The sequence below is a fragment of the Festucalex cinctus genome, chromosome 14 (assembly GCF_051991245.1).
Source record: "Festucalex cinctus isolate MCC-2025b chromosome 14, RoL_Fcin_1.0, whole genome shotgun sequence".
Taxonomy (NCBI): domain Eukaryota; kingdom Metazoa; phylum Chordata; class Actinopteri; order Syngnathiformes; family Syngnathidae; genus Festucalex; species Festucalex cinctus.
This window is the reverse complement of record NC_135424.1, coordinates 7520313-7543309: the sequence shown is the minus strand read 5'-3', so window position 1 is coordinate 7543309 and position 22997 is coordinate 7520313. Positions and strand designations below refer to the sequence as shown.

Genomic DNA, 22997 nt, shown 5'->3' with positions numbered 1-22997 from the left:
TGGCTTGGGAGACTAAAAGGCTTTCAGACAATGAAATGTGTTCTTCTTGAATACTAACAAAGTTGATTCATTCTGCTAGACATTAATATTTGTAATCCAGGCCGGGGACAGGTATAAACTAAGACATAAGACCTTTCTTCCTCTTTGACAAAGTGGAAGTGCTCCCATACACAACTACAAGTACTTGCCAAGCTACCTACATGAATACAGTACCGGCAGTAGATGTCCCTCATCTCAATGAGGTCAGGTGAGACATTTTCACATGGGAGCTTGGATTTATTTGCAGCTTGGTTGGTGCCATCAAACACCTGCATAGGAAACTTATCTACAGTACAGACCTACCTACATACCATTTTAGAACTATACATTCAGTTGTTGTCATAATAGTCTGCGGGATTGTTGTATAAATAAAGCCGCGGGTGTGCACTCAAACCTAGAGTTATGACGTGTGTGCTCTTTCAACTGGTTTTCCTGTCTGGATGAAATCGATGGTATCAAAGCATTGCAATAACATTGTACTGGTATTGTATGGATTTGTCCATACATTAGTAATAGTAAAAGCGGGATTTTTCGTGTGTGTGTGTGTGTGTGTGTGTGTTTCAGGTCAACACCTTTTTGGGAAGTATACATCGCTGTAGTAATGTATATTGTATCATGTTCCCAGTAGTAAGAAAAACAAGAGAGTGTGAGCAAGTGTTCATCATTCTTTCTTTAACCTTCTGGTGTATGTATTATGAAAGTCGGAGTGACTTTTTTTTTTTTTTTTCCTCATGAGTTTTTATGTTTCTTAGGCCATGAAAAATCATTTTTTCCAAAAGAATCCCCCCAGGAAGTTGCAGACATGTCTACATGTGTACTTTATGCACTACCAATCCAAACCCAATATAAGAATGGACAAAATTGAGTTTTATGATAAACCCAGGACCAATTAGTTATTTTTATTCTTTGTAGCATGCTATCAAACATTGTAATACTGTAAAACAAGACAATAAAATAAGCAGCGCTGTGTAAATAAAAAATGACCTAGTACTAAAAAAAAAAAATCACTTTATTTTACATAAGGTAAATAGAAACTGAACTTAAATATTTGAAAAGTATTTCTTAAAGATTACATGCAAAACTAATGAAACTAAACAAAAGTGAAGCAATTAAAACAAAAACTAAAACGAGCTGTGGATAAATAATTACAGTTATATGAAATTTTCTGTAAAATCGAATTATAGATCCGCAACACAAATCCAGTCTAGGGGTAAAATGTTAACAGGATGTTCCATTTCCATTCAAAGTCACAAAACTCGAATGAGTCTGTGAGACCTGGCCCCGCCCTCGGCCACGCCTATCTGGCGTCACCCATTTCAAAGCCGCCGTGCTGGAGTGGAGTCAAATGGTCTGTTGAAGCAAGTAAGCAGCAGTAGGCTCCTTCGGCGTCACACCACCGTAGACTTGATTCAACTTTCACGGCTCTTTTACCCCCCACTGTTTTATTGTACCTTTTTGGGTGGTTTTCTAAGGAGGCGAGGAGCCCGAAGCGAGCGAGTGAGTGCTGACGCTTCCGACGCCGAGGAGTCTGAGGAGTTTGTGTGGGGCACCGGGAGAAAGCAGCAACGTGAGGCGGCGCCCACGAAAAGCTAACCGAACCTACTGGTAAGGTAACTCGTTACACCGTCAACTACACTCCCTTTTACGCACTTTTGCTTCAAAACAAATGGCCGGCGAAACCAGGAGGAGAAAGTAAAAGCAGCGAGAAGCATTGGGAATGGGTTAAGAGAAATCACAAGTCTAGCGGACTTGTTATTAATAAAAAGGTGAACTGGAAGTCTTAATGTCCCAGAAAAAAACGTCCACAAGGACTCGATGGAGTCACGGGGTAAACAACGTGACCTCATGGATAATGTTTTCATATCGGAACAACAGTATTCTTGTCGATACATGACAAAACAACACTCACTTTTCACCTGGAGATAGCGAGATTTAATGTTGATCAACGTTCGATACCATATAAATGTATACAAACCAAAGTAGAAAGATGGGTAAACTTTAGTTCAAGGTCACTATAAGCCATTTATCAACAGTAAGCATTAATATCTTTATGTGATACATGTGAATCCATCTTGACAAAATATTAATATAACAACGTGACAAAAGTTCCCATGAATGACAAACATTCAAAAAAAAGTGCAAAGTTTGGATGGAATCACACCTGTGTACCAAGAATTTGGGAACCCAAATGATGGGTGCCACCGTGCCAGAGAGATATTGATATCGTCTATAAAATCTGGCTGAAAAATGTCTTCAAATTAGAGTATTTCTCAATATAGCTCCTTGACCTTTTTCACTTGTATGCTACTAGAGGAACCACTTCACTTATTGGCTGACAAGTTTCAGTTAAAAATTATCCACTAGTAACTTACACAGGTTGAAATTCTAAGGGGTTCTCCAAATCGACACGCCAAAATGACTGCAAGCTACAAACAGCGCTACTTGCCCTAAAAATTCTACTAAATAGTGCAAATGGAAAATTATTTGTGAGTCATATTTTTATCTCTTATGATGTGATGTTATGATATTATTAATACAACTGAAAACAAAGATCTTATTCTAGTTCACAGATAGAGCTGGATTGTGATGCTAAATTTAGTGATGCAACTGAAAGTGTGAAAATAGCATTACCTTGATTAATTTTCCATAAAACTGGACGAGACAAAATATTGATATGGGTAGCTATTGCATAACTAGGCATACACCTGATCAAAATATCAACATCATTAGAATACATTATCAATAAATCTGGGCAGCAGATTTCTATCGCACTTAAATTAAGAGCGTTATCTAATCTTTTACGAGTTGATTACTTTATTGACTATTACATCAAATAATCGAGTAATGTACCCATGTGTTGAGGCTAGTCCTCCAAATGTATAATAAATACTGAGCTGCTGATTATTGGTTGCATTCTTAAATCACGCCGCACCCCTTCAAAACATGCGGACGATGACGAAACGTCGGCTGAATAACTACGTTCAAGTTTTTCTTTTTAATCTAATCTTAAAATGTTCAGGTTTCAGATGGTAATGTGAAAATCCGCAATTGTGAATCTGCAATAACCGAACCCAGAAGTAGTGAGGGAACACTGTAACTGACCTTTGTCAATATAGATTTGATGTTTGTTTTTTTTTTGTTTTTTTTCCCTGTATTTCTCCCTTCTCTATAGCATTGATACAAATGTTTCGTATGATACAATGTGGGAGTGTAGTACAGTGTGAGATACGTGACATGCTGATATTATTTCTTGTTGACTGATACATTTTACGCCTGTTGTCATTCGTAATTACCATTGGCTATTTTTAGCCTTCCTGCTGCAGTCTATTGCCTCATATGACTCCACCATAACATTTTTATCACATGAACAGCACGACACACTCACTGTTCAGCAACGCCGCATTTGGACAGGGAATGTGGAAAAATCTTATCAACTTAAAAGCTGCGCTGATCTCAAATTAAAGCGATGCTCTGCTCCCATCAGCAGGAATCTGTCAGTCATTACTGTGGTTTACAAATTAGAATTTCACAGACAAGCTGGGCGAGACCCACTTCCACCCACGTCTTTTCATTGGAAAACCGTGCTTGATGAATATTGGTGGCCGTAAAGTAGATCTCGGTTGATGAATGTAAACATCTACAACAAATCGATTATCAAATTAATTGACAACTATTTCAATAACTTATTACTCGTTTTGAGCAATTTTTGTTAGCTCGCATAAATGTCAAAATCCTCCTGTTGAGCCTCTCAACAGTAAATAGTCAGATTTCTGTAGTTCTCCATCAACGCAGACTGATTATCTTACACGGCAAAATAAGGCATTTGCAAACATCTGCTTTTACTTTGGCGGACGGGGGTAGTGATCAACATTTTCCCCTATTTTCTGACATGGTACAGACCAAACAAGTAACGGAATCATAATCACTTTATGGAAAATGTGACAGTTATCACGGAAATAATGAAAAAAGGTTGGCGAGTACAACGTCACTCACTGTCGTATTATATTGCTGAGTTTAATCATTAATAAAACGATTTGTTAAACAGGCTAACAATTAAATAGTTTCAGCCATATAGCCTTTCAAGCAGTGGATATTTGAACAGAATCTGTGGAGCAACACATATAGACAGACAAAATAATAAAGCCATGCTGCTGATTACATTTTTCCCCACGCACATCTAATGCATGTGTTCTCATAAAGTATTCATCAACATAACTCCAGACACTGAGAATTAGGCCCACTTCCAGGAAGGCCCAGACCAACACCAGCCAATGATACATAATCTTCAACAGGCCGCAGCATTGTGGTTTCAACTAGTTTCAACAGATCTCACGTTAGGTTATGTTAGTTGTTTGTCTGATGTTGATATCTTGGGTAGTCTCGTTCGTGTTTTAAGGTCACTGGGACTGAGACTCCCATAGGGAGCTGCTAATAATAGTGACGTCCCAACACGACTGTACTATAAACTATTCCTGACGACACAGAAACATGCACTCTTGTTCTTTTTTTTTTTTTTTTTTTTTTTTCTTTGCACATAAAATTGTGAATTAATATGATACAGTGAAACCCCGCAATCAGAAAATCTGCGAGCAATTTTAGAATGATTTTGGAAAACAATCTTAATTGTGATTCCCAACAATACTGCAGGTGAGATTCAATATGAGACAGTTTTCAAGGTCCTTTACATGTATTTTTTCGAAATGGCCCTAAAAAAAATTCTTGACATTAGTATGTTTTATGCAGCCCCACTCGTCTAAATATGCTATTGTGGTTAATATTGCGTTAGTGTAATGAATATAAGTTGAGCAGTAAAATCCAGCTGGTTTATCAATATCAGAAGGCAGCCACCTTGCCACTTACTGTCAAGGGAAAATGACATCACAGTTGCTTAGTTCTCAGGAACAACCAATCACAGCTCAGCTTCGGAAAACAGGTGAGCCGTGATTGGTCGGTGCCTGAGTCTTGAGCAAATGTGATGTCATCTTCAGTCGACAGCACCATAACAAAAGTTCGCCTTATAGGATAGACTTGTGATAAAATAAAGGCAGATGAACTATGAATTAATATGAAAGACAGTTACTTTAGCTACTTCAATTAGTTGTTGACTTAGTCAACACTTTGACTTGCCGTCTTCTAAACATTCACTACGACAATGTCACAAAAATCAACCAAACAGTTGTGGCGTAAACGTAAGTCAGTAATGAGAATGCAATACAATAAAACGTTTGTAATGTAACGATTGCTTCCTGCATTGTCATATTATCCTCCCAAAACATGGCAAATCAAAAAGCAGGTAATGGCATTCCGAATGTGCATTAGCTGCCATTCTGCTGACAAAACGGTGAACTCCTGGCGGCGGTGAACACAAACTAAGTGCATCCCAATTCTCTAATGCAATAAAATGAAAAGCTGCCCCACTCATCTTTTGTCCCTGCAAAGGAAAGCAAATAGATTTGTGTACACGATGTAACTTTCCATGTGATGTGACACAGTAGCTCAGGCAGGTTGTGCGTCATGAAAATGCCGGTTGTAACGCACTTAACTTAATGAGGGATTTCTCATTAGGAGCAAAAGGAATTAGTTCCACGAGGTGTATTGAAACTTTCCTCGGGATTGATTTGATTTTTCTTTTTCTTTTTTGTTCCACGAATGGCAAGGAAAGCCCACAGTCAGCCTTCTTTTTCTTGAAAAACAGGATATGACTCCTGTGGTCTGTATTTAGCCCAAGGTATTGACAGTGGATGACGCTCAAACTCCAAACGGCAACAGATGGATACGTTGGAAACCAAGAGACCGGGCTGCTTTCTTGAGAGATTCAGTAAATGTAAATGGGATTGCAAATGTATGGAAATTGTTTTTAATTCATTATTTTAGCACACATTTGACTAAAACTACCGGATTTCACACAAGTATAATAAGGCTTTATTACTCCTGCAAAGGGAAATTCTGTTTCTGCAAAATGAAATTCCACAAAGAGGACAGTAGCAGCATACAAGAAAATAATAAACATTAAACTATCTAATCATCTGTGTACATAATTTACCACTTCAGGCAATGGCAACAGTACACGAATAAGAAATGTTGTCTATGTCGATGTAAATGGCAAACTGTAGATGAACATAAACCTTATATACAGAAGTCACTGTGAAACGTAACGCAAATAGTCATCAGCAATAGTATGTAGCAAAACTAGTTGATTGTCCCTTTCTCCCCCTTCAAAATCCCCTTCAACATGCCAATCCAGCTTGCACTCCCACTTTGTTCCCCCTAAAATGTGAAAACAAGAAGTTTATAGCATCTTTCCCAGAAGTTTTTGCCACATACCCCCGTTGACAAATATCTAGCCCCTTGTTGGAATTGTACCCCTTTTATTACATTTCATCAGGCACAGACATCACTTTGGATGTTCTTATAATACTTACAATCTATGTGAAACATGTCAGTCCGCTAAGATTTTGTCGTATTTGAGGAATAATGAAGTAGTGGTGTGTATTTTTGGCCACGCACAGCCCAGCCCCCACGCCAAGGCGCACACCAAGCACACAAGTGCGCAAGACTAAAATGGAGTCCCGCCCAGTAAATTGACAAAGTGGACAAGTGTCCGTATCCTGGCAGCGCTTCCTGTCGTCGACTCATAGATCCACAGATAAAACGAGATTGATCTCATCCGCCATTTCTACTTGAGATGTAAATCTATTAAAGGCTTCTGCAGCAATGTTTCTCCGGTCTTCCGCACTCCTTCCTGTTGCCGCTCTCTGAGGATGTGACTTGTTTAGCTGCTCCCGAGTTCCTAAGAAGTCAGCGGGGACCGGATATTGCATGATATTTGCTCACAAACCCATCAGACTAGTTCCCCAGTGGTTACTGGAGGAAAAAAAAAATATGCATCATAAGGCCAAGAAAATGACATACACAAACCAAATAAGGGGGGAAACAACCCCCCCAAATATTAGACAAAAATACAGAAGTTAAAAATGTTAGGAGAAAAAAAAAGGATGACGACTGGAGAACTAAAATCCTGAATTAATTTAAAAAATACTCAAATATTTGGGTAAAATAAAAACCACCCAAGAAGATTTATGAAGAAAAAAAAAATACAGAAAAATTACAAGCAAATTTTTTTTTTACTTAAAATACAAAATATTTTGAAAGAAATTTGACAAAAAAAGTATTCGGGTAAAAATAGATGAATAAAAAGAATAAAAATGCCCCTTTTAAAAAATGCTGAAATATTCAGAAAACACAAGTACTAGAAAACGTACTTGGGGACATGTAAAAAGACAAATGCAGCTGTCACAGGGGAAAACTAAATACTGTATTGGGGGAAAAAAATGAAACGTTTAAAAATATTAGAAAACAACAAATATTCAACTAAAATACAAAAATATAACCAAATAACATGGAAAAATACAGAAATAAGAGGAAAAAAATACACAAATATTAGAAAAATATTTGACAATTATTAGGAAAAAATTCACATTCCATGAAAAATACACCTTTTTAGAAAAATGAAAATCATCAGCAAAGACGCAATGTGAAACACAGCTATCTGATGCACTCTGCGATGTTCGTGAGCCGTGTTTCAGGATCCCACCGTGAATGTTTGTGCAACAATGTTACTCCAGTGTGCGTGCAGGCGCATCTTCTCGCTGAGATTCCAGCCAGTGCCTCGCACCATACATAGAGATGACCTCTGCCAAGGGGAGTTACTCCAACAAGTATTTGTTGATAATGAGAAATTCCGTTCTATTTAAAAGCGCGCCGGGCAGACGTGTCAGCAGCTCACGCAACGTTCTTGGACTGGCTTTAGCTGAGTGCCTGAGGATTGATGTTTCTATTGGATGATCCTGCACATTAAAATTCACGCCAAGTGGAAATGTATCACAGAGGACAGAGTACAAGTACTCTGTCGGGTGGCAAAGATCACTTGGGCCCATAAACTCCACCTCAGTTTAAATTGGAGACACTGAATAGGAAAAGCAGATTGTAGGTGGGCTCTTAAAATGTATATATATATATATATATTTTTAATCATGTTGCCCACTCCTAGTAGGCATATTTATTGAGACTGCTAAATTTGATCAGAATGGTAAAAACAAAACAAAAAAACTGTCTGAATAAATGTGTGCGCGCGTGAGAGACATCATAAGTGTGAATAGTGTCGTGGACTGCTGGTATTTGGTGCTCCAGCGACACTCGTCTATTTATGGCGCTGATGGGCCCACGTTCAGGCCAGAGCATCCTATTAGGCAGCTTTGATCACACTTAAGAACAGTTAATTGCTAGTTATTTGTGTGGGCGCGTGCGTGCTTGTGTGTGTGATTTGACACGAAAGGCATGTATGTGGAGCAGGTTTCTTCCACGTTGACATTCTTGGGAATAGGTGAAAATGCTGTCAAAACTACTGTACAGTTGTATCTTGATGTACTAGTGCCACAAATTAGGAGTTTTTTTGTATTTATTTTTATTTATTTAATGGGACAAAATGCATAAATGGAACAGATATGAGTTTTGTCTGACGGAAGTGAAGGGGGTGGAGTTTGCCACTCACAGATGCACACCCAGTCATTTAAAGTGAAAAGTAGTCAAACACGCTAATACAAAATGAAAGCACTCACAAGGAGCGTGGAAAAGATATTCACTCTATGACTGAAGTGTTGCGGAAACAACAATAGGAGAGCCATCCTCACCAATGCACTTTCAGCCATTTATTCGGAGGGACAAGCAGCCAAAAATACCAATGCAAAATGAAAATACTCACAAGGAGCATGGAGCAGATGTAGAAGGTGGCGTCAGAGTGCCCGATGTCACTGACTTGAGGCCACGCCCCACTAAAGACACACCATCCAACGTATGAATGTTATGCAGTGAGTGACATTTGGCTTGATTATTTCTTAAAAAAATATTCTAACTTATTTTCTCTTAAGTTCTGGTCATATTTTCCATCAAACAATGGTGCCACTTGTTTCCATCGTCTTAGTTTACAGACTAAACAAAAATGGGTGTTAAAAATAATACATTTTAATTTTTTTTTTTAAAAAGAATTATGCACAAGTGTGAGAGAAAAATGTTAAGTTAAAATGACATGAAAAGTAAAAAAAAAAAAAAAAAAAAAAGTTACATTATAAAAATATTGTACTACATATTTAAAAAACGAAACCAAAATAAAAAAAATTAACTGAAAAGACAAATTAAAAAAAAAATGTTCACTATAATTCATATTTGTTTATAAATGATAAATGCTGTTTTCACACATACCTTAAATTCCAGTGTAAGTTTATTGTGTGATAAATAACAATGGACCTTGTCCCAAAAAGATACCATTATTTCTTTTAAAGTGCATCGGTGCTGGTGTCCCGGCGACTGTTCATGTTGGTGACCCACTAGTGTAGCCAAAAAATAGTCCAGTTTTAGATGTGGTGTCTGGTGTCAAGAAAATGTGTTGTTGGAGTGGATTCAGTTCTCGCGTATTGGTTCTCCCTTTAACTCTCTGGTTAATCAACAACCTTGTTTCCAATCACTAGGATTGGATTGGATTTGAGAAAGCTGAATTCCAAGCGGTATAAGCTTCCTACCATCGAGAAGACCACATCAGCAAATAGTTAATTATTGACCAATTCACAGACTAATGATTACGTCACCTTGCTTGACAAGTAGAAGTAAACACGACATTGAATAAGAATCTGTCAGTGAAGTGACGAGAACAATTAAATTTGCTGTAATGCAGTAGTATATCATCATGTGACAAGTTAAGAAAACCATCTTAATCTAATCCTTGCACAATATACTGTAAATAAACAGAACATCTTGTACTAGCTGCAAAATCAGAAAACCTGCAGTTAATGCAGTGTTGTAATAATGTGATTCATGAATAACCGTTGCCTACCTTGCACAGTAGCAAAGTCAGTCATTACAATGTTCTATTGTATAATGTCTTAAAATTGGAGTGTGCACTGTTTAAATTGATGGAGGCATGCTGTGTTGAAGCCATTATCGTCACTGTAATCACATCAAGGGGAAGATAGTGAAAGTCGTTTAAGCCTTCCAGTTCAACCACTTCCTGTGTATTCTTTGGGCCCACATGCTGCCGTTGACTCTGTGGTGGTGTTTTATTTAAAATTGTTTTCCAGGTTCAAGCTCACTTGGCATCCCCCTGCTTCCCCTTCTCTCCCCCATTGGCTGCTCAGGTCCCACAGGGCGGTGCTAAGTATGGGGTAAGTGAGCTGAGAGGCGACGTTGCATCGAGACGAGGGCCCGCTCCGCAGCACAGGTAAGCGCTAGCTTGACGGCACACACTAGCATGTTACTGCAACAACGACATTGTTGACTCATCACTTCTTATTTTCGTACACTTTGACTACAATTTCAGCTTTCGACCACTCAGATCTATTTTTAGCCAGAGCTAGCCACGACTAGCGGAGCACATATATCACGATTGCATTAGGGTAAAAAGCATTTAAACCATCTTACAATGACACTTTAATCAAAATGGCTAGAACACACTTTGACTTTGTCAGTTGGAAATCTTTTTGATTCATCCTTGCAATTCTCCACAGATATACCTTGTGTCAGTTCACGTTCGGCATTCCGTGCACCCGTGACGTCACACGAGATCATCTGTACAGTCAGTTTTGGTTTGATCAGACCAGATGTGATCCGTGGGCCATTGTTTGCCCGCCCCAATCTACAACCATTAAATTGTGAAATAAAAAAAAACAAACAAACACCCCACCCGTCTCCAAACTGTCTACAAACATGAAATCCAAAGCAACGGTTTTGACGCCACTTTTGTTTTCCACAAGTTGCGCTTAAACCACAAAACGGGAAGTGTACAGGTCTGTTGCTACGATGTGTTAATCAAAAGATGGCAAGTAGGCAACATGAGGGGGACGTTGCATGGCACCATTTACACATTCTTGGAGCAATTTCACACAAAACGTGTCGTAGGGGAAGTGAAACAATTTGAGCAGTTCCATCGACCGCTAAAGCAAGTTTCACTTGAAAAGCATTTAGAAGGGAAAAGTCGAACAAAGATGCATTTTTTTTTAATGCCTGAAAAAATGTTTTTTTTTGTTTTTTAGTAATATTTACAATAGATTAATTACCCAATTATTTAATAAAACTGCTAAAACATTGGTCTCCATAATTATTAGGACCCCTGGTTAAGATATGCTCACTAGGTTATAATATTTATTTATTTTATTTTTTTCCTAAAAGATATAGAACCAGGTGGCACTGTGGGTGACTGGTTAGCATGTCCGCCTCCCAGTACTGACGACTTGGGTTCGAGTCCAGGTTCTGACCTTCCTGCGTGGAGTTTGCATGTTCTCCCCATGCCTGCGTGGGTCTTCTCCGGGTACTCCGGTCTCCTCCCACATTCCAAAGACATGCATGGCAGGTTAATTGGGCGCTCTGAATTGTTCCTAGGTGTGCTAGTGCGTGTGGATGGTTGTTCGTCTCTGTGTGCCCTGCGATTGGCTGGCAACCAGTTCAGGGTGTACCCAGCCTACTGCCTAAAGCCAGCTGAAATAGGCTCCAGCACCCCCCGTGACACTTGTGAGGAATAAGCGGTCAAGAAAATGGATGGATGGATAGAGAACCAAAATAAAAAAAAAAAAGGAAAATCCAACCTATCAGTGCATTTATTCAGTGGAATTGAAAGGCTAGTAGACTACATTAAGAAACAATTATTTCATATCAAATTATGTGCGCCACAATTATTAGCACCCCTGATGTTAATACTTTGTACAACCAGAGTTGGCCACTTGTGCGTCTCTTCGTTAGCACCGTCATTGACAAATTCCTACATATTCGCTGTGTGCTTATGATACATTGCAAACTCTCGAAAAAATACACGGACTGCGCACTGGCTGAAGCAGGTTTTTGTCCGTGTATACGGGTCAGTACAGATGGGGTCCTTCCTAAATAATAAATCCTTGATTTACTGATAATAAAGTGGGGGAAAAAAAGTGTTAAATTATTTTTTTGTTTATTTACAATAAATCAGCCACTCTTTATCTTATTGTATCCGTAAATTGTATATTGTTTATTTGTTTATTTGTTTGTTGAACATATAAACATAACATATACACATATAAACATAAACCAGTAGCAAATACAAATTTAAAGAAAGAAGAAACTCATAGCAATCATTCGTTATGGTTTACATGTCCAAAGAGAGTAGGAAGAAGTAAAATAAATGATCTAGTCCTACCCCTTATTCTTGGTATCTAACTTATTTCATTATTAACACAGTAAATTAATACATTACAATAAAAGAAAATGTGTAATCCTGCTCATGTAAACAGTTACACTTTAAAATATGTACATTTGTCAGTAGCGTATGTACATGAATCTCCTCGGCATACACAATAATAATACATCCTCATACTCACATATACACTTTTCATTACACTCATAATGGGCGATCGTTCCTGCCTTCATAAGCTTTTTTTATCTTTCAAAAAAGGTTTTGCAGGGTTGCTAGTTAAAGTAATTTTGCTGTTCATTCAGCAATCTCTGCAAACAGCTTCGTCTGCTATCAACAATCAGCAACAGTGATGTTCATAACCTCAATACAAGATAAGCTAATCGGCTGGCTACATCTCACAGGATGTCTCATGCAGCTATGTCAGTTATCCGTTCTGTATCTGGGTCCCAGCTATGCAACAAAAATATTCATATCTCAGAATAGTCAGCCTCCATAAATAATTATAAATCTAAGATCAGATCATACTAATAAACTTCACAGACCCCCTGCCATTCACATACATGTGCACAGTTTATCTGTCTGCGTGAAATGTTTTCTTTGTTCACCCTGACGTTGGTTTTTGTTTTAGTCAGTATTTACCTGAAAACGTGAGAACGATCTTATAAAACCATTCTGGGTTTTCTGATCTGACTTGCATGATCTCTTCCTAAAACACTGATTGTCATTAATGAATTATAGGTTGCTGTGAGAGCTTAATGTGCTAAGATATTGGAAAAAGGTTACTTATTCAATATGTGCACGTTTACATACATTTTTATTTTTTTTTAATAGATGAGGATTTAGATTGTAAGGAGGAAGCAGGACAAGACAAGCTTTTGCTTCCTTATGCCCCTTACCTTTGTATACAGTCTCTTTGTTTACTATTACTCATCCACCCATTTTCGTGACCGCTTATTCCCCACAAGGTTCGCCGGCTTTGGGCAGTATGCAGGGTACATCCTGAAATGGTTGTCTGCCAATCACAGTTCTTGTATTATTTATTCATTTTTTGATCGTTCGAGATAAAGATCAAATCATAACAAGTCTGTTTTAAATGTATTGCCCAACTGTTTATTTTATTAATATTTTAATGTTTACAAGAAATCAACTCACCTGTTATTTAATAAAATAAACATGTTGAAGCTCTATGCATCTTTTTCACCTATGAATGCGCTAACCCATTTGTGTGTTTTAAAAATCAATTGTGGAGCAAAAGTCTGGCCACCCCAGCTATACGTATGTGCTTTATTTATCAAACTAAACAAACTAATACCTTCCTTTTTGCTCCTTTCCCTCACCTTTCTATGTAAAAGTACCCTCGCAAGTTCGCAACCCACCCCCTCGCCACACCACAACTTCCTGTCTTCACGGTTTGGTTAGTATCAGTTCTTCGCAAAGGCGTGTCGAGCCCTGCGTCAAAATGATAAACCAAATGAAGTGCTTGTCAGCGACCAATCTGACTAAACTGGAAGGTGAAGTCTGAGGAGTAACCTCTTGCGTCTATATTGTCAACATGTTGGGCTGTCGTTTTTGGACTACCTCCCTACTCCCAGTTCCTTGTTCTCTCCATTCCCAGGAGTCATCTTGTTTTTTGTGCGTGTGTGTATGCAGGGAACAGGAAGGTAATTATCCCACAGGGAGGAGGAGCCGGTCTGTAAAGAAAAAGACACATCTTGTGTTTGTTTTAGCAAAGCCGGCTTATGCTTTGCCAGTTAAGCATTTCAAGATCCATACCCAGTCAGCCAAAACGAGGAACATTAGTCGTGTAGTGTGTTTTGGAAATGACGAACACAAGTCGTGTAGTTTGTAGGGGGAAATGAGGAATGTAAGTCATGCCGTGTAGGGAGAAATGAGGAACAGAGTCATGCTGCAGTTTGCGTTGAAACTTTTTACTGGCACTCTGAATAACCAAACAACACTTTTTGAAAAATTGTTTTGAGATTCTCAACGGTCGGAGTGGAGCAGAGTGTGATCTGAGCGTATTTGCAAACGCAGATAAGGAGATGGCGCTGTCTCTTTGCAACCGGAGTACGCAGAAAGAGGAGACTGGCTAAAGTAGTGACAAAGACTTGAGTGACTTTTAACCACATTTTATACAGATTGCAGAGGGAGCATTATTCAAACATGCACTACAGCAACCAGATGACATTTTTACCAGCACACACTGAAAAGTTGTCCGCATTTGTGAGCAAATTGGTCGCAGTCCTGGTTTGTTTGGTTCTATAAATAGTCAGACTGCTTTTGTACCACTTTACTTCACTATTTACTTGACTTTGATGTTTTAGGTTTCTGCTCTGCTGTGTTTATATGTAAAGGGACGAGGCGGGAAAAGGAAAGTAAACAAGGATTTGACAGAGTGCATACTTGTTGCTAGGAGTCCACTGGAGAGGAAGCAGCCTGTTATCCACTTTGATCAATCAGGTGGAGTTTCCTTATTCCCCTCACTGCACAGGTTGATGCTGAGTTATCAACATGTACAAACTTGAACATCTCAGAGCAGCTGGCAGGGTACTATTGATTTCACTTTCTCGCAAAACTCCAGGGAAAAGAAGAAATGACTACCAATCTACAGATACCTAAGGCCAGATACACACAAAGACACTGATTTTTTTTGATTTTTTTTTTTTTTGCGTGAGCGTTCTGGAAAATTACTACTTTTACCCGGGAAAAATGCTCACTTTTCAGACTATGTGAAAGGGGCTAATGTTGTCTTTGGTTCGTCATTAAACATCAGTCAGTATTTGGACTCTCATTTGTTCTGATTGATGACCCAATGGCTGCATTCTATTAGACAGGATGTGCTGGTTACACATTAACCTCAACGACGTTGCGAGTGAATCTTTAAAGGTGCTTCAATTGTTTTATTGTGTGTAGTTTGGCCTACGTCCAAAGCACGCAGGTGACTCGTGCGTCCAGTTTGACGTGCACTAGCACAGTGTTTCCCAATCCAGGTCCTCGGGGAACACTATCCAGCCTGTTTTCCATGTCTCCCGATTCCAACGCAGGTGAGCATCGTTATCAGGCTTCTCCAGAGCTTGCTAATGAGCTGTCCATTGGAATCACCTGCGTTGCAAATAGAGAGACAGGGAAAACAGGCTGGATAGTGTGCCCTGAGGACCAGGGTTGGAAAACACTGCACTAGCACGTTACAAGACATCGCAGTCCGTCTGCCCCCAATGACATCTGGTTATTTATTGATTTGCAGTAGATTTTGCTCAGACTTTGAGCAGACACAATCTTGAGACAAAAGCAGACATGTTGAATGTGACTTGCATACTCAAAAACAAAAAAAAAAAACAAACAAACAAACAAACAATTGGCTTTCCTGATTATTTGTATGTCTAGTAAGAGTTGCAAGTGTCACCTTAAAATTAGCTCAGTAAAGCCACCCAGAATTTTTGCACTCATATTTGGTCATGAAGAAGCCATTCCTGAAAGGACTCAGGAAGTCCACTTCTTTTTTTTTTTTGGCAATTAGTCCTTCAAATATGGACTTCTATTTGAATATTTAGACAGCCCTCTAAGCCAGATTCATTTAGCAACATAATATTTGGATGGCATGTCTATAATTGGTAAGGGGTTAGGATTATTTTTGGCAATTATCAACACATCTTCAGGCAAAACAGTCTACTGTCTAGAATATTTGGGGGGGGGGAATAGAAATTGGTTTCCCTTTACATGTCGAAACATGAAATTTTGTAGATCTGCCACCAAAAGTATTAGCAAGCCAGGCCTGAAAAGACATGAACCCATTTTAAAGTCTTTTCCCCAATGTGAACATGTGAACGTTTGTGTGTGTTCAGGTGCGCAACGGCGTCATGGCGCTGCTGCGGATGAGACTGAAGGTTCTGTTGACTGTGACGATGGTCAACGTCTTCATCTTCATCCTGATCTCCTGCCACGGCGGGCGGGGAAAGGGCTTCCAGGACAAGGTGCTGGTCCCCTCCAAGTCCTTCTGGAACAAGATAACGCCCAGTTCGGGCTACTGGAATCGCCAGCAGCAGGTTCTGGACTTCCGGAACAACCCCATCCTTGCCAATCACAGCGCCACCGACTTGCCCGATTGGCTCAACGAAACCCACGTGTCTTTTGACGCCTGCCAGCCGGACACCAGGGTCACCACTCAGGTAAAAGACTACAACTCCCTACCTTTGCGATTCAAGGACTTTCTGCTCTACATGCACTGCCGCTATTACCCAATCCTGGTCGACCAGCCGGAAATCTGCCGGGAGCCGCCCTTCCTGCTGCTAGCCATCAAGTCTTTGGCGCCCCATTTCGACAGGCGCCAGGCCATACGCCAGTCGTGGGGCAGGGCAGGCGTGGTCGCCAACCGGACCGTGGTGACGGTTTTCCTCCTGGGCCAGACCACGGTGGGGGACCACCACCCGGACCTGTCACCGATGCTGAGCTACGAGAGTGACAGACATCGGGACATCATCCAATGGGACTACCGGGACTCCTTCTTCAACCTGACCATCAAGGAGGTCCTCTTCTTAGACTGGATCCAGACGAGGTGCCCCGGTGCCAGCTTCGTCTTCAAGGGCGACGACGACGTCTTCGTCAACACATACGCCATCCTGAGCTACCTGGGTGGGCTGCCTGCATCCAAAGCCACTGACCTCTTCATGGGCGACGTCATCACCAATGCGGGGCCGCACCGGGACAAGAAGGTGAAGTACTTCATCCCGGAGAGCATGTACGTCGGCTCGTATCCACCTTACGCCGGCGGCGGCGGCTACCTGTACTCAGCCAGCGTCGCTGCCCGCCTGCACGCCACCTCCCGCCGGGTGGCCCTTTACCCCATCGACGATGTCTACACGGGCATGTGCCTAATGAAGGCGGGGCTGGCCCCCGAGAAGCACAAGGGTTTCAGAACATTCAACATTGAGGAGAAGTATCGCGCCAACCCGTGCGCCTACAAGGGCCTGATGCTGGTCCACCCGCGCACGCCGCAGGAGATGATCCAGATCTGGTTCTGGCTCAACCAGCCAGACCTCAACTGCCAGTAGAGAGGCGGGCCCAACCCCCCTCTCACGTCACACCCACCTGGAAGTTCAGACCATCATTTTGAGCAAAAGTGGGTGATGAATTTGAAAAGTTGGCAACTTATCATGCTCGCTCAGAACTTCAGCCTCAAAAGGTTTGCGCCATTGGGAGCGTCAGAGTATTTTTTGGCAGCCATTTTACAGTCAAGGTACTGCTGCAAATGGTAGATTCTGATATGAACAGTAATGAGGTTACCCGTACCCTCTTGCCACAATCTCAAGTTTGACCTGCTTCTGAACAGGGTTCAGGGTTATCAAACATGTCTAAATCTTACCACATGACTTTAATCAACCTATTTGGTTGTCCTAAGCCATTATTAGACAAAAGCCCATTTGAGGGTCCCCTAATTGTAAAGTGGCAGCATTTTTTTAAACTTGATCTTCTCGCTTTGCTGTACAAAGAGCTTGAACCAAAAGTGTGTCTATTTGTTTGGCGCACATATTTATACCGCTGTAACTATTTATAACGCTTTGACACTGTGTCCACTCTCCACCGGGGGGGTGTCCAAAATGCTGTATTATATAGAAATGTATGTGACAAAGAAAGCAAGAATCTGTATATCAGATATGGAATTAGTAGTTTTGTGACATGTGCCTTTCATATGGAGTCCAGCCAATCAACACAGCAGTCGGTGTATATAATTTCACACCACAAACGGATTACGTTAGATTAGAAAAGTGGTAGATGCTGCTCTCAGAAGCTGGAAAATTCTCGATTCATTCTTTATCCTTTCACACAGAAGTTCCGTTTCAATGAATTTGGTGTTTCAGAGACAAAATAAATTTAGCAACTTGTGCCTTTTACACTGAGACAGACGCAGCATCCTGAAAATTGGATGTCTGGTGTTAACTTCACACACTAGTCCCGGCTTTTCCGCTGTTCCCTTCTCACAGCTGCCGTCCTGTTGCTGACACTACCTCGGAAGCTGAAAAATCTGCGGGATTTCCATTCCGTATCTGTTCTTACAGGCCCTGACAGGTGTGTAAAAATTAGCCTAATACCTAGGGATGTAACAATAACGGCAATGTTGGGATCTTGCGATGTTAAAACTGCCACAATATCGTCGTCGTCATGTCACAATATTAAAAGGAGAACATCTGTTTAAAAAAAAAAAAAAAAAAAAAAAAAAAAAAGTCAGTTTGATTTCCATTTGCGCAGTTCTAGCACCTTCTGGTGTCTAGTTTTTTTGTTTTTTTTGGGTTTTTTTTTTGTGTTGTGCAGTTTAATTTTCACAAGGTACGTTTTGGCCCTTCTATGTTTAAAATTCACACTAATGGTCAGATGAAGGGGAATGTAATATGCTTGTGAAGTGAGTCAAAATGTGGAGGAACTCAATGTGTGCGTACATTAGCAAATAAGTGCCTCAATATTAAGTGTTATTAGAGATTGTAGGTTGTTTCTATACATTGCTGTTATGTACAAAAGCACAATATTGTGCTTTTTTTTTAAATTTGTATTTGTATTTTTTTTTTTATTTTGATTTTTACAATATTGTGACCTTTTCTTAATATCGCCAAGCTCCCCACAATATCGTGGTAATTATTGTATCGTGGGCTTCACATCATGATATTGTATCGTGATGTTTGGATAGTTGCATCCCTATTAATGACACAGTTGCCTTAGTCATATTTTATAGTTTGCGGGAAACAAAAAGTTTTAGGAAGCACATTTATTGGTATCGTTTGCCTGATAACATAATTGCCAAAGTCATTCTTGACTTACTGTCACAATGTCCAAAATAATAATAATAATAAAAAAGCCACTTGTTGATAATCGTTTTCTTGTTTTCCGAAAAAGTCCAAATATGGCTTAGGCAACTGCTACCAGGCTAATGAAATGTATGACACTTTTGCACACTAGTAGGACAACTTTAGCATAAAGTACGTTACTAGTAAGGCAAAACTACACTAGTTGACGTGTGCTAATTGTACTAATAGTCAAGTGTTAGATGTTAGCTAGTGTAATTTTTATAATGCCACTAGTAATACAATTAAGGACAGCTTTCTGTCAATCTGTTCTAGCAATTTATTCAATATTCTTGATATCAGTCATGAGGTCCAATTACTAGAACGCTATTTTGATAAGGGTCGACTAGTGGAGCCAGTGGATGCTTAGTTTCAGCTGCTAGTCGTCCCGGTGTTTTATGTGGGGTGAACATTAGTCCACAATGCATTAGCCAAATAGTTGGTTACTTGTAGATGTCAACTTTGTTAGCCTGCATATGTGAAATGTTTGTGAAATGTTCGTGATGCCAAGATCTGTAAAAATTTGAATCTCCCCCCCCCCCTCAAATTTCACATACAAAGACATTTGTGTATACAAAGACACATTGTTAATTTCGGGAAATACAAAATTTTCATTGTGCAAATTACTAACTTCACATACTATGTAACCCTGTAAAAAATAGGAAGGGGGGAAAAAAAAGCCCAAATCAAATTTTCCACATTTCTGACATAAAGAAAAGGCTGTGCGAATATATATATACAAATCTATACCTTCACACTGGTTGTCGGTGCTCACACCACACAACTTAAAAAAACAACAACAACAGTGTTGCTAATGTGTACACTAGGTATAGGTATATCTTAATCTAAAGGACCAGCTGAATATTTTCGCATGGGTCCACTTATAGCACACAGTTTATTTTATTTTATTTTATTTTTTATTTTTTTTTACCTGGAATCGGAAAGGATTGATTCAAAATACAAATTGTCAGGATTTGTGCTGATTTCAGATAAAACTACCAAGCGAGTTATCGCCTACTTGTCAGAGACGCTAGGTGTCGATTAGCTTTGCTCATCGTTGTCTTCAGTATTACCAATATGAAAAATGAGTAACATTTTATAAAGCGGATTAGGACTCCCCCTGCTGGTCAGGTTGGTCATCTGAGCTGCTGTAAAATTAAGCAGTTGGCGTGTTTTTGTCGTTAAATACTTATGTTCTCGCTCGCATAGGACAATCACGAAAAAACTTGTTGGATGCTTATACAGAATATAAATGAATTAAGGACTCCGTTTTGGTTGTTTTTGCGCATTGATCATCTTATTCCGTCACGATTACTTGAAGTGTTTACGTTCAAAGTCATCGCTGCTTTTGTCAAACTTTTTTTTTTTTTTTTTTTAAGACTATGTTTCTTGGCTTGCCTTTTTTGCCTTGTTTTGTGGCATAACACTGGTATTAACAATTTATTGTGTGAGGTTGAGGAATAAGGAATGAATATTCATTTTACTGGATGTACACTATTTGCATACATTTCAGGATATTGGGCTTTTATGGTGAAATTACATCTCTTAACTTTTTGAGAGTAGTGTACAGAACTATTTTTAAAAGAAAGCTTCACTCAGGGTAATGACAAATGAATTTCTTCGCCAAACGACGGTTGTGCTTGTATGAACTAGAAGTGGGAAACGATATAATATTGCGATACCGACCAACGATTGTGTGTTACTGGACAAAAATTAATAAATAAATCAATCTTTTAGTGGGGAAACAAAAGGCAAATGAGACCGTAACTATTCGACTGTTTGCTGTATCGAGATAACAAAGTCGATATGATACGGACTGATGTTGGTAATTTGCCCTGCCTCGAGTTCCAAAATCATTGCAGACCTAATCTATGCCTGATGTTTGTGGTTTGGATGTGTCAAAGATGAAATGCAAGTGTGTTTGCTTATTGTTTCTCATTTGGATTCTTCCGGTTATTATGTATTCCGTTTTTTTTTGTTTGTTTGTTTGTTTTTTAAAGTACCATATGCTGTTCTGTTTTCATTGCAATGCCAATAAATTGAAGAAACGTGGAAGTTACTGCCCTCTTTTGTTGTTGGTCATTTTATTATTTACTGTATGAAATAGCCTAAAGATAAAACCTCATATTTTGTTGTCAGTTTTACATTTGTCTTCCTGCGAGTCGTCAAATCCGTGGCGCCGCATTTCGACAGGCCCTCATGTTTGTGATTTGTGCTGTGCTCGCCGACAGAGGGCAGCAACATATAATCCACCATAGACGTTTCATTGCACATTTTAGGCTGCTAAAAACTGAGGTTAAAATGATTAGTTTTAACAAATGTCATCTTGTGTACTAAACGTGTTCATTCCGTGGAATTCTGTGAGTTAACCTGCAGACGAAATGGAAAGAAAAGAAACATGTGCTGCAGCATGTGGAAGAAGTGACTCAGAAGATCCCAATCTCGATTTTCCAAACACATCAGCGGCATACAGGAAGTCTTTCATGATGCCATGCCCCAAATAGCCCAAAAAGGCCATCTCATTGTGGCTCAAAACTATAATTTCGCAGTGTGATGGTAGTGAGAGGTGGATTAAGGTCCCACTGAAGGCCTCCATCCCAAATGCACAGCTTCCCACTGAAACACACAGTAGGTCCCAATTGACCTGTCGCCATTTTGGTGTTCTAAAAAAAACAAAAAGCAAAAAATTCTTACCTTTTTTTTTTCTGGTATAACAAAAGAGGTATCATTTGCATATTTTCAATCTATGCTGTCAGCACAAAATCTAACATAAGACCCAACAGGAAAAGTGGCACGCCTGCCACCCATCCCGGGAAATCCAGTCATCCGGACAGAAATGTGGAGACTTCCTGTCAGGCACCTGGCATCACCAGATGAGTCAGCACAAGATGATGATGGTTCTTTAACAGCCTGACCGCTCAAGCAGCATTAGGGCAGTGCTGGACTGGCGCATAGAATCCACCCTGCGCACTGGCATTTGTGTGCGTGTGTGTTGAAAATGGGTGAATGGTCCCTCTAAATTGTGGGCCGGTTCAGTTACCAGTGTGGTCTGAAAATGAATGAAAGCTCAAGTATTGTGACTTAAAATTCATTGTTCATTTACAGCTAGCGTAATAGGGGCAAAGACAAATCAATTGTCCTTCCTGCTGCTCAGGGGTGGACGAGACAGACATTTTGCATTTGAGAAAGAATACCATTTCTACTCAAGAAATAAATTAATATAATTTCATGGAAGTTGTAAAAGTAGGACAGTACTTTTGATATTTCGGCCAGCCAAGAAGACCTTGAACGCCCTGACTGCTCATAACTGGCTTAATGTTTTTAAATATGGTCTCTTTATTTCACGGATTTCGTGGTTCGGTCTGTGACGCTGTAGCTAATGTGTCAAGTGAGCGTATTCTCAGTTTAGTGAAGTGGGGTAAGCATCGGTCTTTGTAGGCCTGAAGTGTTGTTTTTATCTGGAGGACTGTCCAGCTTGTTAACAGCTCACTTCAAGAGTGCCAACACCAAACACTTGAAGAGTTGGCCTGCTTATAGGAGGGTGAGTTACTGGAGGCGCATGTAGAGGGAGATGTGGTGGTGAAAAAGGTTGAAAGGTTTGGTAATTTTGTGAGAGAGAGAGAGAGAGAGAGAGAGAGAGAGAGAGAGGCTGTTTTCATCTTTTCTTCTGCACTCCACTGGCATAAGCCCTCCTCATAACACCCCAAAAACGTTCGTTTGCTTATTGCTCCGGTCATATCTAAGTCTTCACTTGGTGTAAAAAGTTCATGTATTTTTCAGCACATGGATTAAGACAAAAACTGTAACACTTGCTTTAAATAATATAAAACTTTATTGCTCAATTTGATATCTTTAAGACTTCTCAGGGCCCGAGGTAACTGTTTTCCTAATTGTAGGTCCACAAATGCTTTGTGTAA

General features: G+C 39.8%; 1 protein-coding gene across 1 annotated transcript; it reads left to right on the top strand.

Moving 5' to 3' along the window:
* The first annotated feature begins 1340 nt into the window (after positions 1-1340).
* Positions 1341-21135, top strand: b3gnt2b (UDP-GlcNAc:betaGal beta-1,3-N-acetylglucosaminyltransferase 2b). Its single transcript, XM_077495770.1, has 4 exons — positions 1341-1401; positions 1512-1644; positions 10170-10309; positions 16093-21135. The coding sequence occupies exon 4, from the start codon at positions 16108-16110 to the stop codon at positions 17296-17298; it is 1191 nt and encodes a 396-aa protein (XP_077351896.1). The 5' UTR covers positions 1341-1401; positions 1512-1644; positions 10170-10309; positions 16093-16107; the 3' UTR covers positions 17299-21135.
* Positions 21136-22997: the final 1862 nt, after the last annotated feature.

Bases quoted from the DNA above. Each gene is read 5' to 3' on its own strand.
- b3gnt2b (XM_077495770.1), top strand. From the start codon at position 16,108: ATGGCGCTGCTGCGGATGAGACTGAAGGTTCTGTTGACTGTGACGATG.